Source organism: Neofelis nebulosa, chromosome 7 (genome assembly GCF_028018385.1).
Source record: "Neofelis nebulosa isolate mNeoNeb1 chromosome 7, mNeoNeb1.pri, whole genome shotgun sequence".
Lineage (NCBI taxonomy): Eukaryota > Metazoa > Chordata > Mammalia > Carnivora > Felidae > Neofelis > Neofelis nebulosa.
The window spans coordinates 70517383-70540950 of NC_080788.1; the positions used below are offsets into that span (position 1 = coordinate 70517383).

Consider the following 23568-nt stretch of genomic DNA (forward strand, 5'->3'; position numbering starts at 1 on the left):
AAGGTGTTAACCACCCATGAGCAACTTGTACCCTAAACTCCACCTCAGCGCTTGCTTTTGGGAACCCAGACTGCTTTACTGCCCTCCTCCCCCTTTTCCTCTTTATAGAAAACTATTTTTATCTATTTTGTATCTAAATCCATGGGTGACGTTGTCCTAAAGAATTTTTTTCTCATACTGCCCTGGTCAAATTTTAGTATCGACATTATATTAGTGTCATAAAATAAGGTAGGGAAGAAAGTTTTCTCACTTTCTATGCAATGTCAGTAGAATTACAATTATTGGTTCCTTGAAATTTTGGTAGATTTTGCTATTAAAACCAGTGTTATATTTCTGGGAAGATTTTTAAAATTGGATTTAAATTCCTTAATCTCTTTAATGCAGTTGTAGGATTATTTATGTTTCCGATTTTATCATTTGTTCCCACAGAAAACAGCACACTCAAGTAGAATAATAGAGGGAAGATGAAAAATGAACAGACTATTTAGAAAGGTGAGGATAAGAGACTCTTAAACACTGAGAACAAACTGAGGGTTGATGGGGGGTGGGAGGGAGGGGAGGAGGTGAGGGGTATTAAGGGCACCTGTTGGGATGACCACTGGGTGTTGTATGGAAACCAATTTGACAATAAATTTCATATTAAAAAAATTTAAAAAAAATCCTATTAAAGAAAAAAAAAAAAAAGAAAGATGAGGATAGGATTAAAGGAGACCAGTAAGGAGCTGGTGAAGCATCCCAGTTGCTGGGATCTGTAAAGGAAATTATGCTTGTGGGAGAGAGCTGGCCCCATTAAAAAGAAAGGCAGACATTGCAAGCACAAGGTTTGGAGGGGATGGTCAGGAGATTGATATCCTTATCTTTCACTCACTCTTCCTGGCCTCTTGTTTCTTGTTAGTGCCTCTAATTGACCAAAACTAGCCATCAGTGAGAGCAAGGGAGCCCAGTTTATGCAGTCCTTAAAGATCCTTCCCAGAGGTACAGAGCAGGATGGATGAAGAAGAGGGACAATGAATCTAGAATGTCCAGCATAGTGAATTTTGGTAAGTTATGTTTTACTAGATATTTGCTGATATGATTAAAATTTTGGAATATGTTGGCCTAAAGTTGTTTATTATAGGCTCTTATTGGGCTTTTAACGTCTGTAACATCTCTACTTATAGTCCTCTTTTGTTCTTGATATTAGTCCTATGTGCCATCTCTCTTTTTTCCTTGATTACTTTCAGCAGAGGCTTATCAATTTTACTTGTCTTATTAAAGAATAGCCTTTTTTTGGTAGATTTTGTAGATTTTTTGTTTTCTATTTCATTAATTTATACTATATGATTTCCTTTCTTATTCTTTTTTTATGGTGGTTGTATTATCTAGTTTTTAAAGATGGATACTTAGCTCATTAAATTTTAAATTAATTTCAAACCTTTTTTCTTTATCTAACATTAGCAGTTAGACTATGTATTTCCCTCTAAATACTGCTTTAGCTGTATCTTACAGGATTTGGTATAAAATATTTTATAACTCAGTTTAAAACATTTTCTAATTTCCATTGTGATTTCATCTTTGACCCAAGAGTTATTTAAAAATGCATTACCTAATTTCCAAACATATGAAGATTTTCTAGCTGTATTTTGGTTAGTGGTTCCACCTTCATTGCTTTGGGATAGAATATTATTTTCATGGTAGCAATCTTGCATTTGTTAAGATTTGCTTTATAATATAGCATTTGGTAAAATTTTGTAATATTCTATAAATGCTTGAGTATTCTGCATATATCAGGGACAGGGATCTATATAATTCAATTAGATTAATCATGTTTTTAAACCTTCATATGCTGTCCAACATTTTGTCAGTTTGCCCTATTATTCACTGAAAGAAGTGTCTTTCATTCTCCCACTATTGCCACAAATATACAGAATTTCTCTATTTTCGTGCTCGCTTCGGCAGCACATATACTAAAATTGGAACAGAATTTCTCTATTTCCTTCTGTAGTTCTGCAAGTTTTGTTTTTCTTCATATGTTTTTGGGCATTTTGAAAGTCCTATGGGCTAGAAGAAGCAACAGTTTATTGGCATATAATACTTAGCACCTTCGTTTTCCTTTCACCAAAACTCTATTTAAAGTCTTTTACAGTTCTCTCTTGAAGTGGCTTACTGACATCAGAAGAGAGCCCATGGTGAAATTTTAAATGGAGTCAGTAATAATAAGGAAAATTGGTGGGAGATGGAGTGAGATTAGGACCAATGGATTTAGAGCCTTTTTCATATCTGCTTAGGTGCCACTGTGATCATGATTTGACCAAATGATTAGAGGTGACAGATAATTTTCAAAATTTGTACATTCTTTTAAGTAGGCAACGTGGTGGCTTTGTATTGTGTCAGCTTGGCTAGATTGAGCTACGTCCTCTAGAATTCCTTTTTCTGTATGTTTGCAACTACAATAGGTTATAAGAGAAATTCTTTTGCAATATTTTGAGGTCAAAGTGAAACAGCAGCCATATTTGCCACTCGCACACATTGTCATTTCTTTGCTGGCTTATCTCATTGGTATGAGGCAGGGGCCAGACTGCAACTGCCACTTGGGATCCTTCTTGGGCTTCTCTGACTTGTGGGCCAGCTGTGTGTTCAGCTCTGTGGTGAAGGCCTTGGTTTCTCAGTACATCCACACCATTGAGGTTAGTGGCAAAGAACATTGACACTCATTTTCGTCTGACCTTGGGAACTTTAGCTCTTGCTTGTGGGTTCCAGTTTATTTTTGTTTTACTCCATTTTACACCCATCTTTTCTTCCTGGCTGCGTGTCCCATGGACTTCAAGCTACAGCAGCAGATGGAAAGACAACAGACTTCCAGAGATTGCCGATTCACCTTTCATGATTATGTAAGGTCAAATCACTAACAAATCCCTTAGTATTTTATTTCCTAGTGGTTCTGCTTCTCTAATGGAACCTTGACTGATATGGCCAATAATCCCAATTTCTTATTTTTTCCTGTTCTTTCAGGCAAATTTGGAGCCCAAAGTGACTGAAACCATGGGGGGAGGAAATAATTCGGTGGTGTCTGAGATTGTGTTGGTGGGACTCACCAATTCTTTGAAGATGCAGCTTGTCTTATTTCTAGTTTTCTCTGTGTTCTATGTCACAGGTATTTTAGGAAACCTCCTCATTGTGCTCACAGTGATTTCTGACTCCCATTTACACTCCCCTATGTACTTCCTGCTGGCCAACCTCTCTTTTATTGACATGTGGGTTTCCTCCATTGCAGCTCCCAAGATGATTTCTGATCTTTTCAAGGAGAGAAAAGTAATCTCTTTCCAAGGCTGCATTGCTCAGATGTTCTTCATTCATGTTATTGGAGGAACTGAGATGGTTCTGCTCATTGCCATGGCCCTTGACCGTTATGTTGCTATATGCAGGCCTCTTCACTACCTGACCATCATGAACTTCAGAACTTGTATTTTACTCTTGGTGGTGGCCTGGACCATTGGGATCATCCACTCACTGATCCAACTTGTGTTTGTTGCAAACCTGCCACTCTGTGGCCCCAACGAACTGGACAGCTTTTACTGTGATCTTCCTCGATTTATTAGGCTTGCCTGCACAGAAACTTACAGATTGGAGCTCATGGTCACTGCCAATAGTGGTTTCATCTCTCTGGGGACTTTTTTCATTTTGGTTATTTCCTATATCTTCACCTTGGTCATTGTTTGGCAACGTTCTTCAGGTGGCTTGTCCAAGGCCCTCTCTACTCTGTCAGCTCACATCACAGTGGTAGTCTTGTTTTTTGGTCCATGTATTTTTGTGTACTCATGGCCATTTCCCACAGTGCCAGTGGATAAGTTCCTTGCCATTTTTGACGTAATTATTACCCCATTTCTGAACCCTGCCATCTATACTTTTAGGAATAAAGAGGTGAAAGTGGCAATGAGGAGAATATTCAGTCAGGTGTCGAGTTTCAGGAAGATGTTTGAAGTAATTTTGATATCAAGAAAGACAAGCATCTCTAACATTCCCTGACTGTACTACAGACATGAATCTGATGAAACACAGCACCATGGTTATTCTACTTACTAGTTTAATTAACTCCAGAATTTCTTAATATATTTTCTGCTCACAACCAAGGAGGATATCATGTGCTTTCTTATGCAATGTGATGGAATAAAAGTATTAATATATGACTATTTCCACATTTTCTTGTCCCTCCTTTATAAAAGAGATTCTGTACTGGCCTCTTATATCTCTTTTCCAGCTTTATGTGCTAAGCAGAATCTTCCCTTATCATATTGAGTTTTGGGGTTTGTAATGCAGAATCTGAAGAAAAGTGCTTTGGAAATTTGACAAAATTGAAATTATTAGGGATAGCGTTTTTCTTTTTTTTCTTTTGAGGTCCTATAGTGAGATGTGTGGGAGTAGCTGTAGTGTGTGAAACAAATAGATAAAAGACAAAAAAAGGATTTTAAAGAGATACTGTTGTCTATCTCTTACCTTTTTTTAATTTAATTTTTTTTACTTTTTAAAATACCTCCTTTTTCAGAGAAAGAAGACCATTTCAGTTTTTAAAAATGTTTACTTATTTATTTTTGAGAGAGAGAGAGAGAGAACATGAGCAGGGGAGGGAGAGAGAGACACACACAGAATCCAAAGCAGGCTCCAGGCTCTGAGCTCTCAGTGGGGCTTGAACCCATGAACTATGAGATCATGACCCAAGCCGAAGTCAAACACCTAAGCAACTGAGCCACCCAGGTGCCCCTCTTATCTTTTTTTTTTTTTAAATGTTTATGTATTTATTTTGAGAAAGGGAGAGAGAGCACGTACGAATGGGGGAGGGGCAGAGAAAGGGAGAGGGCACTGTCAGTGTGGAGCCAATGTGGGACTTGAACTCAAGATCATGACCTGAGCTGAAAATCGAGAGTCTGATGCTTAACCCACTGAGACACCCAGGTGCCCCTATCTCTTACCTTTCAAACTATACTGCCCTTCATTAAATGAAAACAAAGAGCTAAATCTATTTTGAATTATTTTTGTGTTTTTTAGAAATCTTATCAGCCTGAAATTGGATCACTGGACTATGGCTTCTTAGGCTTTTCAACTAGTGCACACGGCAACTATGAACTAAGCCTTATAATTACTTCAGTTCTTTCAAAAACTGTGTTCCTGTATGTTAGGAGATTTAAATGATGGGGGCCAGATAATGGACAAAGACAATGACCTATTTAATAATTCTGTCCTGAGTAGTGCTAATTCTTGCCCTAATTATACTGAAATCATCAGTGATTCCTCAGAGTTAGGTAAACTCTTTTCTTTTTCAGTGACATGGTTACAAGCACACACTCTTGAGCCAGACTGCCTGACTTCAAAACTTAGCTTTGCTTTTTACTAATATACAAATTGCTTTAGCTCTTTATGTCTAAATTCTGTCATCTGTAAAATAGAGGTTAAGTTGAACCCTCTGAGATTTCTGATATTTTTTTTGACCTACCAAAATGGCAGTTCCTTATGGCTAAAGGTATCTTCCTCATAAGTTATAAAGATTGAACAAATTAATATTTGTAAAGTGCTTTAAACAATTCTTGGTCTATAGTGTTATATATGTGCCTATTCAATAAAAGGAATTAAAACATTAAAACCACTTCTCAGTTTTGATGACCTTCTTTCATGCTGTCCAGAAATTATTTCCTTTCCTCCATTCATCAGACTTTGGTCAAGAAGGTACTCTTTTCCTGGGCTTTCTGGCTGGCTCAGTCGTGGAGCATGCAACTGTTGGTCTTGGGGTTGTAAACTCGAGCCCCATTCTAGGTGTAGAGATTACTTAAAAAAAAAAAAAAAGAATGTACTCTTTTCCTAACAAGACTCTTTTAAATGTTAAAATTCCTTGATACTTCAACATGCCACAATTCAATTTACTTTCTACACTTCCTTTTAGATTCAAATTGCCTTCTTAAGAGCTATGCAATAGTTCTATGAAGCTTGTTTTGGTTATCTGAGGTGCTTTTTAATGTGCCAGAAGAAGTTACCAAGCTGACTAGGTTATGAAAAAATTACATGAATAGAAATGTAATTAATCAAAAAAGGTATTGAATACTTACTATGTTCTAAATCCCATGCTAGGAACTGTAGAAAATTGTGTTAGGAGTATGCAACTTAATTGTAGAGAGGGATGATCCATCTCTGAGGCAAAAAAATTATGGTGAGAAAGCGATGTGGTAGGTTGGGCAGACTCAACAAAAGGGTTTGAGTAGAGGGAATTCGTGAATTTGTGAATGTTATGGAAGGGGCTAGATCCCATGCTGACCAGTCTTCTGAGGTAAGTGCATGCCCTGGGAAGAAGAGAAGCTCATGGAAAGCTCTGGACGCTTTGGGCAGGTTGACACCACAGGATGATGGGGATGGATACCTACTCCACCTCACTGCCTAACCAGGATTGGTAAAACCTGACAAGATTTGGTTTTGCCAACTTCATTGACCCGTTTTTGCTCTTCTTAGCCATTTTGGACTTTCTGTTGTTTGAATACACCAAGCTCATGGTCTGAGATGTGTACACTGGCCTTTTCTTCCACTTGCAGAGAGCTTTGCCTGGGTATAGGCAGGGCTGGCTCCTTCTCATCATTCAAGTTTCAGCCTGAGTGTCAACCCCAAGAGAAGACTTCCTATCTAAAGTTCCCTCTTGCCTTTCTACTCCAGTCATTCTCTATTAAATGTGCTGTTGAACATCTCCATTTGAATGATTGCTTTCTATTGTTTTATTAATTATTTTTTGTTTCTTAAAAAATTTTTTTTGAGAGACAGTGCATGCACACAAGTGGGGGAGGGGTAGAGGGAGAAAGAATCTTGAGCTCAGGGCCCAGCGCTGAGCCCTATGTAGAGCTTGATGAGGGGCTGCATCTCACGACTGTGAAATCATAACCTGAGTCAAAATCAAGAGTTGGACGCTTAATTGATTGAGCCACTCAGGTGCCCCAATTATTTTTTGTTTCTGTCCACAGGGAAGGAAGGTCCATAAAACAGAAAACATGGTGTTTTGATCTTTGTATCTGGACAGATTCCTGGCCTACAGTGGGAAGTAAATAATTATTTGTTTCTGTCCAAAGAGCAAATGGTAAATAAAAGCTGAGAGAAAGGGAAACAACTGTTTCTTTCTAAATTGCAAGGAATGGAAAGAAATGAGAGAAATCTAGTAGATTTAGCACAAATGTTAAACTTATTCGGGATAATAAACTTGTGGAATCTAAAGTACATTTGTAGCTTACATTACGTAAGCGTAAGGAAGAAAAGAAAAAAAATCACCAAAAATCATTTCACTCAAATATAACTGTCAAAATTCTGCTATATATTTTTTAGGATTTTCCTTTATGCATGTGAAAAAATTATACAAAATAGGATCACATTGTTCTATAATCCATTTAACAATACCAATATGATGTATAATTTTTTTCACGCTGATAAATCTACTTCTAGCATGTAGTTCTTGGTTACTGTATGATAATCTATTGTATCAATAGATCAATAGATCTAACAATAGATCAATAGCCATATTGTTTTAGTCAGTACTTCATTGCTGACGTTTAAGTCATTTCCAATTTTTAGCTTTCAACAACTCTGCTATGAAAGACGATGTACCTTTTTATATACACACAGCTTGGATTACGTCTCCATAATAACTTAATAGAAATGAAATTGCTGGGCCAAAATGTATTTGTAAGGCTTGATTAAATATGGCAAAAGCGCCCTATAAAATGATTAGGTTGATTTAAAATTCCATCAGCAGCAGAGGGGTACCTGGGTGGCTCAGTTGCTTAAGCGTCTGACTTGGGCTCAGGTCGTGATCTCAAGGTTTGTGTTTGAACCCCACGTTGGGCTCTGTGCTGACAGCTCAGAGCCTGGAGCCTGCTTGGGAGTCTGTGTCTCCCTTTCTCTCCGCCCCTCCTCTGCTTGCACTCTCTCTCTCTCTAAAATAAATAAACCTTAAAAAATAAATAAATAAAGTTCCATCAGTAACAGTGAATTAGAGCACGAGTTGCTCCTATCTTTGCAAACAGTGAATATATAATTAATTTGAATAATTGCAAATCTGAAAGAAAAAAATATTATCTACTAATCTAATTTTTTTCTATTTTTTGTTATAAAATACTACATATTTATAAAATATGTAACATATATTTGAGTTAAAAAGCACAATAAAATAAATACCTGTGAGCCTATCTATCATTGCACCTATTCTCCCAACCCCTATTCCTTTATCTTGTTTTTCATCCAGAAACAATCACTATTTCTTTTTTGTTTATATTTTTTTTGCTTTTTTTGAAAAATAATTTTATTAAAGAAGCATAAATCCACAATGTTGTTTAATTTTGCTTTTAATTTAAAAGCAAAGAAATTTAAAAGTTTCTATACATTCTTCTTTAAAAATATATATAACTTATTAGAACTCACTCAAGAAAAAAATATGAATATAAATGTATATATATATATTTTTTAAAAATGTTTATTTATTTTTGCAAGAGAGAGAAAGAGTGTGAGCAGGGGAGGGGTAGAGAGAGAAGGAGACACAGAATCTGAAGCAGGCTCCAGGCTCTGAGCTGTCACCACAGAGCCTGATGTGGGGCTTGAACCCATGAACCACATGGTCATGACCTGAGCGGAAGTCAGACACTTAACTGACTAAGCCACCCAGATATCCCAAAGTATGAGTATATTTTTTAAAGAATTTGTCTATTTCATCTTTACAGTTTTAAAATTCATTGGCATAAAGTTTTTTTATAGTAGTTTCATTATTTTTTTATGTTTATTTTTTGTTTATTTATTTTTGAAAGACACAGAGCGAGCACAAGTGGGGGAGGGGCAGAGAGAGAGAGAGGGACGGAGGATCTGAATCAGGCTCTGTGCAGACAACAGAGAGCCTTATGTGGGGCTCGAACTCACAAATTATGAGATCATGACCTAAGCTGAAGTCAGATGCTCAACCAACTGAGCCACCCAGGCGCCCCTAAGCATTTTCATTATTAAAAAAAAAAATGATAGGGGCACCTGGGTGGCTCAGTTCATTGAGTATCTGACTTCATCTCAGGTCACCATCTGTGGTTTGTGAGTTTGAGCTCCACGTGGGGCTCTGTGCTGACAGCTCAGAGCCTGAAGCCTGCTTTGGAATCTGTGTTTCCCTCTCTTTCTGCTCCTCCCCCACTCATGCTCTGTCTCTCTCTCTCTCTCGCTCTCTCTCAAAAATAAATAAACATTAAAAAAAATTTTTTTTAAAGCAACGGATTTAGGGGCGCCTGGGTGGCTCAGTCGGTTAAGCGGCCGACTTCAGCTCAGGTCATGATCTGGCGGTCATGAGTTCGAGCCCCACATCGGGCTCTGTGCTGACTGCTCAGAGCCTGGAGCCTGTTTCGGATTCTGTGTCTCCCTCTCTCTCTGACCCTCCCCCATTCATGCTCTGTCTCTCTCTGTCTCAAAAATAAATAAACGTTAAAAAAAAATAAAAAAAAAAATAAAGCAACGGATTAAAAAAAAATTAAAAAATGATATATCTGTATCATGTCGATATATTCTACTTGATTTTCTCTATCTGTCTCTGTCTCAGTCTCTCCCTCTGTTCCTCTCTCTGTGTATTAAGTGTATTATTGAGGTGTAATTGATATACAAAGAAGTGCACATATTTAATGTGTACAATTTTATCAGTTTGGATATATCCAAATACCCATGATACCATCACTACAATTAAAGTAACAGACATTTGGGGCGCCTGAGTGGCTCAGTCGGTTAAGCGTCCGACTTCAGCTCAGGTCACCATCTCACGGTTCGTGAGTTCGAGCCCCGCGTCGGGCTCTGGGCTGATGGCTCAGAGCCTGGAGCCTGCTTCCGATTCTGTGTCTCCCTCTCTCTCTGCCCCTCTCTCATTCATGCTCTGTCTCTCTCTGTCCCAAAAATAAATAAACGTTAAAAAATTTTTTTTTTAAGGAACAGACATTTAATATCTTCCAAAGTTTCCTTGTGTCCCTTAGTTTTCCTTTTTTTGATGGTAAAACACTTAAGATTTCTATCCTTTTAACACATTTTGAAGCGTACAATACCATATTGTTAACTTTAAGCACTATGCAGCACAATAGATGTCTAGAAATTATTCATCTAATATAACTGAAATTTTATAACCAATGGAAAACATCTCTATTTCCTAGCTCCTGGCAATCACCATTGTATCCTCTGCTTCTATGAGTTTAACTATTTCATTTTGTTTTATTTTAATTAATTAATTTAATTTAATTAATTCACTTTTAAAATTTATTTATGTTTGAGAGAAAGAGAGAGAGTGGGGGAAGGACAAAGAGAGAGGGGGACAGATGATTTGAAGCAGGCTCTGATCTGACAGCAGAGAGCCTGATGTGGGGCTCAAACTCATGAACCTTGAGATCACGATCTGAGCCAAAGTCAGACGCTTATCTGACTGAGCCACCCAGGCACCCCAAGTTTGACTATGTCAGACACTTCATATAAGTGGAATCCTGTAGTATTTGTCCTGTGAATGGCTATTTCACTAGCATAATGTCCTCCAGTATCATTCATGTTGTCAAAATGGCAAGATTTCCTTCCTTTTCAAGGCTGAATAATATTCCATTGAATATGAATATCAGATTTTCTTTACCCACTTATCTGTTGGTGGATATTTGGTGGATACTTGTTTCCATATCTTGGCTATTGTGAATAATGCTGCAATAAATGTGGGACTACAGATACTCTCTGAGATACTGATATGGTAATTCTATTCTTAATTTTTTGAGGAAACACTATACTGCTCTGCATAATGAATGCACCAATTTACATTCCTACCAATCGTGCTTAAGGGTTACAATTTCTCCACACCTCACCAACACTTGTTATCTTTTTTCTTCTTTTGATAATAGCCATCTTAATAGGTGTGAAGTGATATCTCATTGTAGTTTTGATTTGCGTTTCCCTAGTAGCTAATGATATTGAACATATTTTCATGTGCCTGTTGGCAATTCATGTGATCTTGGGAAAGAAGAAGGAGTTGGAGGCATCACACTTCCTATTTCAAATGATACTACAAAGCTACAATTATTAAAACAGTATGGTACTGGCAACTGGCATGAAGACAGGCATACAGACCAAGGGAACAGACTATAGAGCCAAGATATAAAACCATGTGTGTATATGGTCAACTGATCTTTGATTAAGAATGGCAAGATTAGGGGCGCCTGGGTGGCTTAGTCGGTTAAGTGGCCGACTTCGGCTCAGGTCATGATTTCACGGTCTGTGGGTTCGAGCCACGCGTCAGGCTCTGTGCTGACAGCTCAGAGCCTGGAGCCTGTTTCAGATTCTGTGTCTCCCTCTCTGTGACCCTCCTCTGTTCATGCTCTGTCTCTCTCTGTCTCAAAAATAAATAAACGTTAAAATATTAAAAAAATATATTAAAAAAAAAAGAAAAAAAAGAATGGCAAGATTACACAATGGGGGAATGGATAGTCTCTTTAACAAATGGTGTTGGGAAAACTGAATATCCATATGCAAAATGTGAAAATTAATGGAGGGAAACCTCACTAAAATGGAGTGGGAAGGTCACTAGGTGGAGCTCTCATATCCTACCACTTTTTGCCAATTGCAAATATAACAGGAAGAGAAGGATCTTGCATTAGATAGTACTTTACTATCCCAGTAGAAGGAGGGAACGTTTCTTCTTCCCCTGCCAATAGCCCAGCAAATAAGTTACTGTCACAAGTCAGCCAATGAGAAGCCACTATGCTTTGAACTCCCAGTTTACGCTTTTGTTTATAACAGCCATTCCCAACTCCCTCCTTTCCTATGAAAAAAAGTATTTCTCTCCTTGTACTGTTGACTTGTCTATGGTTTTGCTATAGCTTGCTTGTCTCTGATTGTAAGTCTCTGCTATTCCTAAATAAACCCATCTTTTTGCTGGTAAAATAACTGGCAGTTTTAGTATTAAGGTTAACAATAACAAAAATGGATTCCTAACTTACACCATACACAAATATCAACTCACAATGGTTAAAAGCTTAAATGTAAATCTGAAACTATAAACTTCTAGGAGAAGACAGGGGAAAAAATTCTTGACATTGTTTTTGGCAATGATTTCTTGGATATAAAATCAACAGCACACAGATAACAAAAACAGAAATAAATAGGTGGGACTATCTCAAACTAAAAATCTTATGTCCAGCAAAGGCAACAATCAACAGAGTCAGAAGGCAGCCTCTGGAATGGGAGAAAATACTTGCAAAACCATGTATCTCATAAGAGGTTATTTATTTATTTAAAAAACATTTTTCTAATGTTTATTTATTTTTGAGAGACAGAGTGTGAGCAGGGGAAGGAGCAGAGAGAGAGAGAAAGACACAGAATCTGAAGAGGCTCCAGGTTCTGAGCTGTCAGCACAGAGCCCAACGCAGGGCTCGAACTCACAAGCCATGAGATCATGACCGGAGCCAAAGTCAGATGCTCAACTGACTGAGCCACACAGGCTCCCCCAAAACATTTTTTAATGTTTATTTATTTTTGATAGAGAGACAGAGTGCAATTTGGGGAGGAGCAGAGAGAGAGGGAGACACAGAATCCAAAGCAGACTCCAGGCTCTGAAGCTGTCAGCACAGAGCCTGATGTGGGGCTTGAACTCATGAGCTTTGCCAAAGCCAAAGCCAAAGCTCAGAGCTGTGTCTGAGCCACAGTCGGATGCCCGACCAACAGAGCCACCCAGGTGCCCCTCATAAGAGGTTATTTATAGATATATTAGGAACTCAAACAACTCAACAGCAAAAACCAAATAACCCAATTAAACAATGGGCAAATAACCTGAGCAGACATTTCTCCAAAGAAGGTACATAAATATATAATTTTGTTTTGCTTGATCAAGTTAACAAGAGTTGTGTATAGTTATAAGTCTTTTGAAGGAACCAACTTCTGGCTTTTTCTTGTCTATTTTATATCTATTCTACTTTCTCTGAATTTATTATATTCATTTTCTAACTTCTCATGTTGGAAAATGGGATATTTAATTTTTTGGCTTTCTTCTTTTCTCATATATGCATTTCCATTGAGGCACATGTAGGCTTTCACACCCACAAATTTAGTTCTCTGTATTTGAAAATTTCCACAAAATTTTCATGGAAACACAAATTATTTAGAAGTTTTAAAATTTGAAAATGTACGAGAATTTGAAAAAGCTCTCTATAAACTTTAATGTAAAAATTTTTTTAATTATTTATTTTTGTTTCAAGTTTTTATTTAAATTCTAGTTAGTTAACAAATAGCGTAATATTGGTTTCAGGAATAGAATTTAGTAATTCAGCACTTACATATAACACCCGGTGCTCATCACAAGTGCTCCTCTTAATACCCATCATCCATTTAGCCCATTCCCCACCCACCTCCTGTTCCTCAAACCTCAGTTTGTTCTTTACAGTTAGAGTCTCTTATTTTCTCTTCCCGTCTTGTTTTTCTCCCTTCCCGTGTTTATCTGTTTTGTTTTGTAAATTACAGATATAACTGAAATCATATGGTTTTGTCTTTCTCTGACTGACTTATTTCACTTAGCATAATGCACTCTAGCTCTATCCATGTCATTGCAAATGGCAGGATTTCATTCTTTTTGATGGTTGAGTAACATTTCATTGTATATATACTCCACCTCTTCTTTATCCATTCATCACTCAATGGACATTTGGGCTCTCTCCATTATTTGGCTATTGTTGATAGTGCTGCTATGAACATTTTGGGGTGCATGTACCCCTTTTGAATCAGTATTTTTGTATCCTTTTGGTAAATATCTAGTAGTGCAATTGCTGGATCATAGGGTAGTTCTATTTTTAACTTAAAAAAAGTTTATTTTTGAGAGAGAGGCAGTGCATGTGTGCGTGTGTGCATGCAAGTGAGGGAGGGGCAGAGAGAGAGAGGGAGATAGAATTGAAACAGGATCTAGGCTCTGATCTGTAAGCCTAGACCTCAACATGGGGCTCGAACCAGCCATGAGATCATGACTTGAGCTGAAATTAGATGCTTAACTGACTGAGCTTCCCAGACACCCCTGTTTTTAACTTTCTGAGGAACTTCCATACTATTTTCCAGAGTGGTTGCACCAGTTTGCATTCCCACCAGCAGTGGAAGAGAGTTCCCCTTTATCTGCATCCTTGCCAACATCTGTTGTTTCTTGAGTTGTTAATTTTAGCCATTCTGACAGATGTGAGGTGGTATCTCATTGTGGTTTTGATTTGTATCTCCCTGATGATGAGTGATGTTGAGCATCTTTTCATGTGTCTGTTAGCCATCTGGATGTCTTCTTTGGAAAAGTGTCTATTTGGGTTTTCTGCCCATTTCTTCATTGGATTATTTGGTTTTTGGGTGTTGAGCTTGATAAGTTCTTTATAGATTTTGGATACTGACCGTTTGTCAGATATGTCATTTGCAAATATCTTCTCCCATTCCATAGGTTGCCTTTTCACTTTGTTGATTGTTTTCTTCACTGTGCAAAAGTTTTTTATTTTGACAAAGTCCCAATAGTTCATTTTTGCTTTTGTTTCTCTTGCCTCTGGAGACGTGTTGAGTAAGAAGTTTCTATGGCCAAGGTCAAAGAGGATGCCGCTTGTGTTCTCCTCCAGGATTTTGATGGTTTCTTGTCTCACATTTAGGTCTTTCATCCGTTTTGAATTTACTTTTGTGTATGGTCTAAGAAAGTGATCCAATTTCATTCTTTCACATGTACCATCTAGTTTTCCCAACACCATTTCTTGAAGAGACTGTCTTTTTTCCTGCTTTGTTGAAGATTAGTTGAGCATATAGTTGTTGAGTCCATTTCTGGGTTTTTTATTCTGTTCCATTGATCTATGTGTCTGTTTTTGTGCCAGTACCATACTGTCTTGATGACTACAGTTTATAATAAGGCTTGAAGTTTGGAATTGTGATGCCTCCAGCTTTGCATTTGTTTTCCAAGATTTCTTTGGCTATTCAGGGTCTTTTGTAGTTCCATACAAGTTTTAGGATTATTGTTCTAGCTCTGTGAAAAATGCTGGTGGTATTTTGGTAAGGATTGCATTAAATGTGTAGATTGCTTTGGGTAGTATAGACATTTTAATAATATTTGTTCTTCTAATCTATGAGCATGGAATGTTTTTCCATTTCATTGTGTCCTCTTCAATTTCTTTCTTAAATGTTCTATGGTTTTCAGAGTACAGGTCTTTTACCTCTTTGGTTTGGTTGTTTCCTAGGTATCTTATGGTTTTTGATGCAATTGTAAATGGGATCAATTCCTTTATTTCTCTTTCTGCTGCTTCACTGTTGGTTTATAGAAATGCAACTTATTTCTATACATTGATTTTATATTCTGTGATTTTGCTGAATTTGTGTATCAGTTCTAGCAATTTTTTGGTGGAGTCCTTTTGGTTTTCTACATAGAGTACCATGTTGTCTGCAAATAAACAAAGTTTGACTTCTTTCTTGCTGATTTGTTGTCTGATTGCTGAGGCTAGGACTTCCAGTACTATGTTAAATAATAATGACGAGAGTGGACATCCCTGTCTTATTCCTGATGGTAGAGGAAAAACTCTTGGTTTTTCCCCATCGAAGATATTAGCTGTGGTTCTTTCATATTCAGTCTTTAAGATGTTGAGGTAAGTTTTGGGGCAGCTGGGTGGCTCAGTTGGTTAGGTGACCGACTTGGGCTCAGGTCATGATCTCACAGTTTGTGAGTTTGAGCCCTGCGTTGGGCTCTGTGCTGACAGCTCAGAGCCTGGAGCATGCTTCAGATTCTGTGTCTCCCTCTCTCTCTGCTCCTTCCATGCTCATGTTCTGTCTCTCTCTCTCCTTCAAAAATAAATTTAAAAATACATAAATAAATAAAATATAGTTTGTCTGATACAAGTATGGCTACTTCAGCTTTATTTTGACATGCATTAGCATGATAAATGGCTCTCCATCCCCTCACTTTTAATCTGCAGGTGTCTTTAGGTCTAAAATGAGTCTCTTGTAGGCAGCATATAGATGTCTTGTTTTTTTATCCATTCTGATACCCTATGTCTTTTGGTTGGAGCATTTACTCCGTTTACATTCAGAATGATTATTTATAGATAAGAATTTAGTACCACTGTATTACTTGTAAAGTTGGTGTTTCTGGAGATTTTCTTTGTTCCTCTCTAGTCTTTGTTGCTTTTGGTCCTTCTTTCCTACTCAAAGAGTCTCTTAACTTTTCTTGCAGGGCTGATTTAGTGGTGACAAACTCCTTTAGTTTTTATTTGTCTGGCAAACTCTACTTTCTTTTCTTTTCTTTTCTTTTCTTTTCTTTTCTTTTCTTTTCTTTTCTTTCTTTCTTTCTTTCTTTCTTTCTTTCTTTCTTTCTTTCTTTCTTTCTTTCTTTCTTTTATTTATAATGTTTATTTACTTTTGAGGGAGAGAGAAAGAGAGAGACAGAGCACAAGTGGCAGAGGGGCAGAGAGAGAGGAAGAGACAGAATCCAAAGCAGGCTCCAGGCTGTGAGTTTTTAGCACAGAGCCCAATGTGGGGCTCGAACTCACCAACTGTGAGATTGTGACCTGAGCTGAAGTTGGACGCTTAACTGACTGAACCACCCAGACACCCCTGTCTGGCAAACTCTTGATCTCTCCTTCTATTCTGAATGACAGCCTACCTGGATGAAGTATTCTTGGCTGTATATTTTCCTCCTTCAGCACATTGAATATATCATGCCCCTCCCTTCTGGTCTGCCAAGTTTCTTTGTAGAGATCTGCTGCCAACTTTATTTCTTTTCCCTTGTAGTTTAGGGGTTTCTTTTCACTTGCTGCTTTCAGGATTCTTTCCTTATCTCTGTATTTTGCAAATTTTACTACAAAATGATGTTGGTGTTGGTCTGCTTTTGTTGATTTTGATGGGAGTTTTCTGTACCTCGTGGATTTGGATGTCTGTTTCTATCCCCAGATTAGGGAAGTTTTCAGCTATAATTTTCTCAAATAAACCTTCTGTCCCTTTCCCCCTCTCTTCTTTTTCTGGGACTTCTATGATACAAATGTTTATGCTTTATGGAGTCACTGAGTTCTCTGTCTACATTTGTGATCCAGTACTTTTCTTTCACTTTTGTTTTCAGCTTCATTATTTTCCATAGTTTTATTTTCTGTATCACTTACTTATTCCTCTGCCTCTTCCATGCTTGTGGTCATTACACTAGTCAGTTTTGCAACTTGGTTATAGCATTTTTTATTTCAGTCTGACTAGTTTTTAGGCCTTTTATCTCTGCAGTAAGGGATTTTCTAGTGTCTTCTGTGCTTTTCTCAAGCCCAGCTAGTATCCTTATGATTGTTGTTTTATTTAATTTCATTTTAATTTTTAACGTTTATTTATTTTTGAGAGAAAGAGAGTGAGCAGAGGAAGGGCAGAGAGAGAGAGGAAGACAGAATCTGAAGCAGATTCTGGCGCGAGGTCGAACTCACAAACTGTGAGATCATGACCCGAGTCTAAGTTGGACGCTTAAGCAACTGAGCCACTCAGGTGCCCCATGATTATTGTTTTAAATTATGGCTCAGGCATATTACTTATATCTGTTTTGATTAGATCCCTGGTCATTACTTCTACTCTCTGTTCTTTCTTTAGGGAAGAATTCGAATTTCCTCATCTCGGCATTTTGTTAGGTCTCTGTCTTCTGTGTGTTGGGAAAGCCTGTTATGTTTCCTTCTCCTGAGAGTAACGGCTTTATTAAGATGAGGTCCTACACTGTCCAGGTTCTCGCATTTCAAGAAGTGTTCCCGGTATATGCTGTGTGCTCTCTTCTGTTGTGTTTTGGCTGATCTTTCCCTCAGGTCAGTCATCTGCAGACTTTCTCCTTGTCTTCAGTGGGGAGCTGGACCTCGTCCACTGTGTTGCAAGTTTTAACTAGGTGTGTTCTTGTCTGCTTGTTCAAAGAGGCTGGATCCTGGGCATCTGGGTGGCTCAGCTGGTTAAGCGTTCACCTCATGATTTCAGCTTCAGGTCATGATCTCATGGTTCATGAATTCAAGCCCTGCATCAGGCTCTGTGCTGACAGTGTGGAGCCTGCTTGGGATTCTCTCTCCTTCCCTCTCTCTCTCTCTCTCTCTCTCTCTGCCCCTCTCTTGCTTGCACACATGCACACCCTCTCTCTCAAATAAATAAGTAAATAAATGAAGAAATAAACAGACTTTTAAAAAAATAAAGAAAAGAGGCTAGATCCCATTTCCTCTAGAGCAGAAGCTTTGCAGCACTCTATGGTCAGTAGACTTGGTGTGTGCTGTGAGTTTGTGCTCATCTTCTGGGGGAGGGATCTGCTGCTCTGACTCTCAGGAACGCTTGCCCTAGTTCAGAAGCACCTGCGAGGGAGCAGAGAGGTAAGACTTGGTGTAGGCGGCTCAAGCCTTCACTGTGGCTGCTGATCTGCTCTCACCGACGGCTGTCCATACTGGAGGGCTGGGGTAAAAATGCTGTCAGCTGGCTTTCTCATCCCTGGTGAAGGGAGTTCACACCTGCTGCTGTTCAGGAAGCCCTCAGAGAAGAGTGAACAATCTCCCCTTGTTTGTCCCTGGCTACCCTCAGATCCTTGCCTTCACCTTGTCTGTGGCCGAGCCGTCCGCCCACCTGGCAGTGCAGTGCTCCTGTGTTCTATCTGAGGCATGTCATCTGGGTTTAAAATTCCAAATTTTAGTGACCCAGCATGGCACAGACTCACACTGATCTTATGCAGGAGGATCTCACATCACTGTGGCTGGTGCCAGTTTGTCCCAGAAGGGCAGTCCCACGAATGCAGAGGGGCTTAGAGTTTAAGGTAAAGCACAGCACAAGGTCAGCATCTAGGTCAGCTGTGCTTAGCAGCTGCCTCTGATACTATGCTAACAAACAGGGCAGCTCAATGGTGCTCGGTGGCTCTTTCTTCCCTGGTGAGGCAGTGCTACCTCTCCCAAAATACTCTAAGAAGGGGAACTATCTTTCCCAGTGCCACCCAGGGGATCCTCAGACCACATTGTCCACTCCCAGGCCTCTGCCCTCCTTCTTTATCTCTATGCCTGCCAGGCTCCACCTGGTGATGGCACAGACTGCTAAAACTTTAGTCTTTGAGCTCTGTTGCTCATAAAAACTTGTGATAATTAGTGTTTCTCATTTTCCCAGTCAACGGTTTTGGGGAAGTGTTTTTCTTGTGCAGTACCCAGCTCTCTATAACCTTTAACTTGATAGTATTATGGTCAGAGATTCAGGTCTACCTGATAGCGATTCTTTGAAACACGTTAAAACTTACTTATGTCCTCTTTGTAATTGCTCCATGTGTGTTTAAAAAAACATGTGTCTTAATTGTTGGATACAGATTTCCATATATTTCAACTAGATCCATAGCATTGCTATTTTTTTTGTCTACTTGACTTATAGATGGTGTAAGAAAGGTATTGAAGTTTTCTATTATGTTGGAAAAATGTATCTAATGGAATTTTGATTCATATATTTTGAGACTATTATATTAATTTTGTACAAGTTTAGAATGTTCCTGGTGAATTGAAACTTTTATTATGCAGTAGCACCCTCTGCTCCTAATAATGCCAGGATCTTAGACTACATCAATTTTTCAGCAGAGTGCTGTCAAGTTATAAAGTGTTAATTACTGAAGCATAAAGGGAATTATGTCAGAAAGTTTTAAAATACATACAGCTTTTGCAGGAAAGCCTTCCTTGAACACATTAAAAAAATTTTTTTTAAATTACTTTATTTTTGAGAGGCAGAGAGAGAGAGACAGAACGCGAGTGGGGGAGGGGCAGAGAGAGAGGGAGACACAGAATCCGAAGCAGGCTCTAGGCTCTGAGCTGTCAGCACAGAGTCCCATGTGGGGCCAACTCATGGACCGAGAGATCATGACCTGAGCTGAAGTCGGATGCTCAACCAACTGAGCCATCCAGGCACCCCATTCCTTGAACGCATTTAAGAGGTTCTTATACTTTCCTTTCATTGTCCTATAATCTTTTCGTCTGCTTCTATTATTAGCATCTTTCGGTATTCTTGTTCCGGTATTATTGCCTAATATTAACTCTTACAAGAATTACAATTGATTGGCTCCAACAACACCACCACACTCTGACATAATCTGATAAGTAAGACAAGCAAGGAGAGGTACATGGTGCAGAATATATAGTCAACATTTACCAGGTTTTTTTTTTAATGTTCATTTATTTTTGAGAGAGAGAGAGAGAGACAGAGCATGAGCTGGCAAGGAGCAGAGAGAGGGAGACACAGAATCTGAAGCAGTATCCAGGCTCCCAGCTGTCAGCACAGAGCCCAATGCAGGGCTCAAACTGGTGAATTGCGAGATTATGACCTGAGCTGAAGTGGGACGCCCAACCAACTGAGCCACTGAGGCACCCCTATATAGTCAATATTTAATAAATAGGACACCTGGCTGGCTCAGTCGGGTTAGCATCCTCCTCTTGACTTCAGCTTAGCTCAATATCTCACGGTTTGTGGGTTCAAGCCCAGCTTTGGGCACTGCACTGACAGCATGGAGCCTCCTTGTGATTCTGTCTCCCTCTCTCTCTGTCTCTCCCCTGCTCATGCTCTATTTTTCTTTCTTTCTTTCTTTCTTTCTTTCTTTCTTTCTTTCTTTCTTTCTTTCTTTCTTTCTTTCTCTAATAAAAGAACATTTAAAAAATATATTTAATAAATTTACAATTAATCAATGTATTCAAATTATTCATCCCTCATAGACATAACCTCTATCAATGATCAGCTGTTAAAAAAATCAATGAACGAAAACTATTGTCTGGGTTTTACATATTTGTAAAGAATATGTAGAGAATTTCTAGAGAAAATAGACTTTAAAAATCCATCTATATGTTATTTACAAGACACATTTTTAAAGACATAAAGGTACAGAAACCACATATATCTTAATGAAAGAAGACTGTTGTTACTTGAACAGTTTACACACAGTGAAACATACAGCTAGTCCATTATGCTTCTACACATACATTTACAAACGTTTATATTTTAATGAAAGAAGATGTTAGCTGAAGGGCACACTATACACAGTGTAGTTTCAATGAGTTAAATATATGGCTATGCCCATATGCCTCTACCCATAGGTTGTGAACCCCTGTTTTATTTTATTTTTATTTTTATGTTTATTTACCTTTGAGACAGAGAGAGACAGAGTGCGAGCAGGGAGGGGTAGAGAGAGAGGGAGACACAGAACCTGAAGCAGGCTCCAGGCTCTGAGCTGACAGCACAGAGCCTGACACAGGGCTCGAACCCATGAGCTGTGAGATCATGACTTGAGCTGAAGTCGGCTGCCCAACTGACTGAGCCACACAGGTGCCCCTATTTTATTTTACTATTTAAAAAATGTTTGTTTATTTATGTAATCAGTACACCCAAAGTGGGCCTGGAACTCATGAACCCGAGACCAAGAGTTGCACACTCTTCTGACTGAGCCAGACAGGTGTCCCTCTATTGATTCATTTTAAAGCAAAAATATTTCTGTGCATCTACCTAAAGTACTACTAAATTTGGCACCCAGAAGCTACTTTTCTTCTTAAGTTCTTTTTGTCCTTTTTTAATTCCCCAGGGGGAAAATCATTGTGGAATCCAAGGTATAATTTCCAGGAAAATCTAATCAGGGAAATGTTGGCTATTCCCAAGACTCACACCATCATTTGGTCACCAGTATTCAAGGTTGCTAATTAGAATCTTTTTTACTTGAGAAAAACAATATTAAGCTCTTTGTTTTTGAAAAGTTTACAGTCTCAGTCAGAATGTGAAATTATCCTCCCCTGAACCTAGAAAAATGCTCCTACTTCAAGTACTATCCTGTAAAATGTATGTAAAACAAATGTATAGTTTAGCAGACTGAACATTAATCCAACCTATCCTTGGGTCTCTGTCCACTGATTGCTCAGTAATTATTTCCTCTCTTAACTTAATACATAGTTTAATTGTTATTCCACCTATTTGTCATACATGTATTCTGGGCAAGGCATGGGGAGGAGTATCAAGATGAATGAGCTATGGCTCTTGCTAAGGGTATTGGAAAAGGTATTGCTGAGGGTATTTGGAGGGTAATAAGCTGGATCATGAATCAAGGGTGGGATTTTGACTAGAAGAGGATGTTCCGAGAGGAGGAAACAGTATATTTTCATCTTTTTTCTTATTCTTTTCTATTCCATTCTGCATTTTCTTTTAGCTTTTTTTATCCTAGATAATTTCCTAAGTGATATTTTCAGATTCTATGTTTTATAAACTCCCAACTTTTGTCGTTTGGTTCTCAGCATCCATTAAACTAATTCTTATTTTTCTCTTTTAGAAATTATAGTTCTTACATAATGGAAGCTTTCTATCTTATCACAAAATTTGGAGGGAATTGATCTACTATTTGAGAAAAATAGATTGTTTGGTCCAACTCAGGTAAGAGAGAGTCTGGTTCTCACTGACTTTCTTTGCAAATAAGATTAATGACATTTTCAGCATCGAGTGTGAGCCACTTCTAGGGCTGAGAGAAGATTAATCTGTGTGTGTGTGTGTGTGTGTGTGTGTGTGTGTGTGTGTATGTGTGTTACTCAACATAGATGAAGCAGACAGTGGAATGCAGTAAACTACAATTCCCATGTGAAAACTTCACCATAGGGAGCTAAAATCAGGTATAGGCAACGTTCTAGGAGTTCAATGTCAAGTTGTTGATGACTCTTTCTGGTGTGCAAGGAGGGCAGGTTGAGAATGGAAGAGTTGGAGTAGCCTGGAATAGTCAGGAAGCTCAGCACAGTTAGGGACATGTATAACTAAAATGAAAATATTATGAGAGTTAAATTTATATACATCCAGGAAACTATTGATTTCCTTCTAACACCTTATGTAGATGTGGCTCAGCATGTAAATGGTACAATTGAAAAGGGTCTGGAAAGGATAACACTGGAGGCTAGGAACTCAGAAGAGACTAGATATGGGTGAGAATGACATAGTGAAGATCTTGGACAGCCAGAAGACAGCATGAGGGTACTACAGAACTGAGCAGGTGTAGAAGGCAGTATGACAATAGATAGCAGAAGATCTGGAGATGAGGAGATAGGCACTAAAGACCCACACTGCCTTCTATGAACTTCTATCAAGTACTTTGGTAGTAGAAGCTACTTCCTCATGTCCTTGAAGTTATTCGTATCTATAGTTTGTCTGTGGCTTACAGGGTAGTGTACTGAAGAAATCCTGGACTCTGGAGTCAACTTGTTTTTTTAAATTAATATTAAAAAAAGAGAAAAATAGATGTGCAAAATAGAAAATTTATGAAAGTATAAAGAAAAAAGTCACTCACAGCCTCTTCATAGGAAGATAGCAACTGTTAAAATGTTGGCATTTTCTTCAAGTACTTCTTGTATTCATTTGCATCTTTACAACAATTCCAAGAATTGGGCTTGAATTTGACACTTAGCTGTGCAAAATTAGGCAACCTATTTAATCTCTTTGAGTTCTTATTTTCTCATCTATGAAATAAGGATAATATTCTCTTTCTTACACTCTTTCCTATTTTACAACAAAAGATATGAAAGGTTTTTATCTTTTAGCTTTTAAAAAAATGTTTGTTCATTTTTGAGAGAGAGA

At 38.3% G+C, this 23568-nt stretch overlaps 1 protein-coding gene across 1 annotated transcript; it reads left to right on the forward strand.

Annotated features, from left to right (window-relative positions):
- Nucleotides 1-2937: 2937 nt before the first annotated feature.
- LOC131517927 (olfactory receptor 4F6-like) lies at nt 2938-4005 on the forward strand. The gene has a single exon (XM_058740559.1). It carries the CDS (start codon nt 3022-3024, stop codon nt 4003-4005), a length of 984 nt encoding a protein of 327 aa, XP_058596542.1. The 5' UTR covers nt 2938-3021.
- The last annotated feature ends 19563 nt before the right edge of the window (nt 4006-23568 follow it).